The sequence below is a fragment of the Sesamum indicum genome, unplaced genomic scaffold (genome assembly GCF_000512975.1).
Source record: "Sesamum indicum cultivar Zhongzhi No. 13 unplaced genomic scaffold, S_indicum_v1.0 scaffold00301, whole genome shotgun sequence".
Taxonomy (NCBI): Eukaryota; Viridiplantae; Streptophyta; class Magnoliopsida; order Lamiales; family Pedaliaceae; genus Sesamum; species Sesamum indicum.
The window spans coordinates 10,667-15,438 of NW_011628195.1; the positions used below are offsets into that span (position 1 = coordinate 10,667).

General features: G+C 33.3%; 1 protein-coding gene across 1 annotated transcript; it reads right to left on the minus strand.

Moving 5' to 3' along the window:
- Positions 1-3,717: 3,717 nt before the first annotated feature.
- LOC105180051 (adenylate isopentenyltransferase 5, chloroplastic-like) lies at positions 3,718-4,578 on the minus strand. Its single transcript, XM_011103713.1, has one exon. It carries the CDS (start codon positions 4,576-4,578, stop codon positions 3,718-3,720), a length of 861 nt encoding a protein of 286 aa, XP_011102015.1.
- Positions 4,579-4,772: the final 194 nt, after the last annotated feature.

The following is a 4,772-nucleotide window of genomic DNA, read 5'->3' on the forward strand; positions in this document are numbered from 1 at the left end:
TTATCCATATCTTACGTAGGATTTGCTTTTGAGTAAAGTCAAGTGAGTTTACAAAATTGAATTTTGAATCTCAAAAAGTATCCTCATTAATTTGTCAACCTACTATTTATGAAAAAAAGATATATTATAATGACAAAATCGATATTAATTTAACATTAATAAATGTGTTCTACAAATTTTATCTCTTATTTAGATTTACTGAAATTTAATTGGAACAAATTCAGAATGTTAATTATACTATTCTTGTAATTGCTACTATAGGCAATTGATTCATGTATTTGGACATTTTGTGGTCCATGATTTATATGAAAGTAATTAAGTTGCAGTATCCATCCGTTGATGTTACTGATTGATCCATTTATTTTAGTTTATTTTGTTTTAGTTTTGTAATAACGCTATTGTATGCAGTTGTAATTTAGTTTCCTGAATTATTTTACATGAATTCTTCATTATATGTTACAGGAATTAATCACACAACTTATTCCTCGTTAATATTCAGGAATATAGCAATGATTAATATGCTCTTATGGATATCATAAATGTTAACATGCGATCACAATTCGTGTTAGTCATCTTATATTAATATATTCACATTATACATTTATTCATCTATCTCAAATGCAATCACGAATAATTTGATTTACTTTATCCCTATGCACGTCAAAAAGAAAATACATAATCCTATTTGCGACTTGTTAAAACTTTCCGATACATTTAGTACGATCAACAAAAGATGTAATTCCTACTCAAACGAATCTAATACTCACTTCCATATGAGTATGATCAATGAAGGAGGTAATCCATACTCAAAATAAATTTATACTTACTTCCATATGATGCTTCTACATATGCATGAACAAAATTTATAATTTTTACAATTTTAGTAATTTATATTAACTGTTCAAACACTAGTTTAATTTGTATAAGTAGAGATAATAAATTTTGTTCGTACATATGTAGAAGCATCATATGGAAGTAAGTATAAATTTATTTTGAGTATGGATTACCTCCTTCATTGATCATACTCATATGGAAGTGAGTATAAATTTAGTTTGAGTAGTATAGAGCGGAAATCACTAGAAAATCCTATCCAACTATTACAAAAATTGGAGTACGAAACACCATACGATTATTACAGGCCAATATACAACTTAAATGATAATAACAAATGAAAGAAATAATGAAATAATTAAATCAACAGTATAGTGATTAACATGCTTAAAGCAGCTAGATCCAATATCTCGATAAAGGAATATGGTCACAAGGCACTGTTTCCACAATGAACCAACTCACGGTAACTCCACAAACCAAGAACCCGACCACAACTCCGATCACTCAGATCTCAATATCACACGGTCATAGAGACCCCTACAAAATATTTCACAAAGAACTTGGAGAATGGTGAAGGAGATAAACAGCTTGATTCATGTTTTAGCTGAAAGGGAGAATCCCCTATGAAATAATTAAATCAACTGTATAGTGATTAACATACTTAAAGCAGTTAGATCCAATATCTCGATAAAGGAATACGGTCACAAGGCACTGTTTCCACAATGAACCGACTCACGGTAACTCCACAAACCAAGAACCCGACCACAACTCCGATCACTCAGATCTCAGTATCACACAGTCATAGAGACCCCTACAAAATATTTCACAAAGAACTTGGAGAATGGTGAAGGAGATAAACAGCTTGATTCATGTTTTAGCTGAAAGGGAGAATCCCCTGTTTAAAGGGGTGAAAACAGGTGTGAAAAGGAAAACATTGGTGGCTTTCCTAAACCATTAGAGTGGTTTATGAAAATGGCCATGGCTCTCGGAGAACAGAAGGTAGAAAATCACAGTGAGGATTCGGAGAGGAGAGAAAGTAGAGAGCGCAGAAAAAACAAATAAGAGGGAAACTGAGATTTAGGGCTAGGGGTGTGATATAAGTAGGTAGATTGGATGGGTCGGGTTATCGGGTCGGTTGTGGGCCGCCAAGTGGGTCAGGTAATTGGGCTGCCAAGATCCGCCTTTTAATAAGTCAATAGGCTACAAATTATAACAAGTAGGGATTACATCTTTTGTTGATCGTACTAAATGTATCGGCAACTTTTAACTAGCTGCAAATAGGATTAAAAATATTTATTGTAGATCATGCTAATCGCACGGGCATGAGTTTTAATTAGTATAAATGGGATTACACATATATTTCGTTGATCAAAGCATTGAATATTCTTGCTTTCATACTAATTCTACCGCCATGAATTTTAACTCAGTATATAAGTAGCACTACATAATTTTGTTGATCATACTAATTGTTCATATGCAAGAAGGTACATATATATTTTGTTAGTAAAAGCATCACATTATGCTTGTAAACTAATTGTACGAACATTGGTTATAGACTGGACCAACATAATAACTTCTTTGGTACACCATAATAATTGCACGTACACGATTTTTCACTTGATGATCATAATAAATACACGGAACATGAATTTTTACTTGGTATAAATACGTTCGCACAAGACTATATTATACTTTATTGATACAAACATCATTAATATATTCACATTTATAATTAAGACAATTTGCAACTTTTCTTGACATATTAATTGTACTGACATGAGCTTTAAATTGATATGAGTAGGATTATATTTCAAAATAATTCTATAAATAAAGTTTAATTTGGTAACTAGGACTAAATATTTCATTGATGGAAGCACCATAAATATACGTATAAGAGTTTTATTAACTTAGATAAATGTTACAAGAATTAATCACAAATCTTATTCCTTGTTCATATTCAAGAATATAGCGATGATTAATACGCTTTTATAGATATCATAAAAATTAACATGCAATCACAATTTGTGTTAGTAATATTATACTAATATATCCGTATTACAAATTTATACATCAACCTCAAGTGCAATCGCGAATAATTTGATTTAATTTTCAACTTTCTTCAAGAACTCCAGATATATATGTGTACGTATATATCCACCTACTCACAGCATAGTATTTTTACTTATATTTTATTGATAACACTAATTATTTTAGAAATTTTAATTCTATTAATTCAATAATTTTTATAATTTTAGTCTTGTAAAAACTAGTTATCATAACTTCTGTAGGACAAAAAATGACAGCCCCTCATAAATTACAAGACAGAAACTGTATTTTTATACCTATACAAATAAGTAGGATTTAACATTTTAATAATCACACTAACTGCTCGAACACTAGTTTAATTGGTATAAGTAGAGATAATAAATTTTGTTCATACATATGTAGAAGCATAATATTAAAGTATGTATTAATTTAGTTTGAGTACGGATTACGTCCTTCGTTGATCATACTCATATGGAAGTGAGTATTAATTTAGTTTGAGTAAGGATTACATCTTTTGTTGATCGTACTAAATGAATCTGCAAGTTTAACTAGACACAAATAGGATTATATATATTTCTTTTTGATAATGCCAATCGAACAGACATGAGTTTAAATTTGTATAAATTGGATTACATATGTATTTCGTTGATCGCCAATCGAACAGACATGAGTTTAAATTTGTATAAATTGGATTACATATGTATTTCGTTGATCAAAGCATTAAATATTAATGCTTTCACACTAAATGTACTGCCAAGAATTTTAACTCAGTATATCAAAAGAACTACAAAATTTTGTTGATCATACTAATTGTTCATATGCATGAACGTACATAATTGATCATACTAATTGTTCATATGCATTAGGTTTCGGATCTATGTTTTCTTTGCAAATGAAACGAGCCACCATGTTCGTACTCGGCTCCAGCACTAAGTTCTCCCATGCATCATTGGCATCTCCACCACATCGAACGAATACCTCTGTGGGGTTTAACCGATAGATCTGCCACCCAAATTCCTCCCTCGTCCTCAAGATCTTTTCAACTTGACGGCAAGCTAATTTGCAAGTATTCATCTTAATTTCATCTATAGCTGCCTTAAGAAGCTTAGCCCTAGTTTCACCATCGACTAGACCCTCACTCCTGAAGAATTCATCCATCTCGGGGACCCCGATGGCACGCCTAATCCCATAATCGTAGTCACGAATTTTTGGGTCAAAAAATGCCTTGCACTCCTCCACCAACCCGCTATCCACCATCTGATCAACCCTTTTCGACACGTACGAATGCAAGACCGGGATCGCCACGTCCATCCAGAGAAAGCAACACTCGTACTTGGAGGAAAACTCAGTGTAGTCAGTGACAAGTGCCTGTATGAAGGAATTGGACCCTCCAGCAATGATTGGCAACCGATTCTTTTGTACGATGGCATCAGCAGCCAGCAATGCATGATGCCCAAAATCATGTACAGTGAAATCCACCTCAGGATCAATGATTCCGAGCAAATGGTGCGGCACGCCGTGGCATTCCTCATTGCTCACCTTATTGGTTACTATGTCAAGGCCCTTGTAGACCTGAATTTTGTCCGAGTTGATGACCTCTGCCCCGAAACGGGTGGCCAGGTCTATCGCCAGGCGCGATTTGCCTGTGCCAGTGGCACCCAATACCACCACCACCTTATCCTTCCCTTGGTGCTTGTTCATCATGCCCCGAACTGAAAAGATTGTCATGCTAGATTGTGCTGGCTTCCAAACGGAGATCGACATTTTAATTGGTAATTACTTTTACTTTTTGTAACACCTGTCAATTTCATCACACAAATAAAAAAAGAAAAAGGACACATGTTAGAATACTCTAAAACAAAACTTGTACCAAATACAATCTACTATTTTAGAAT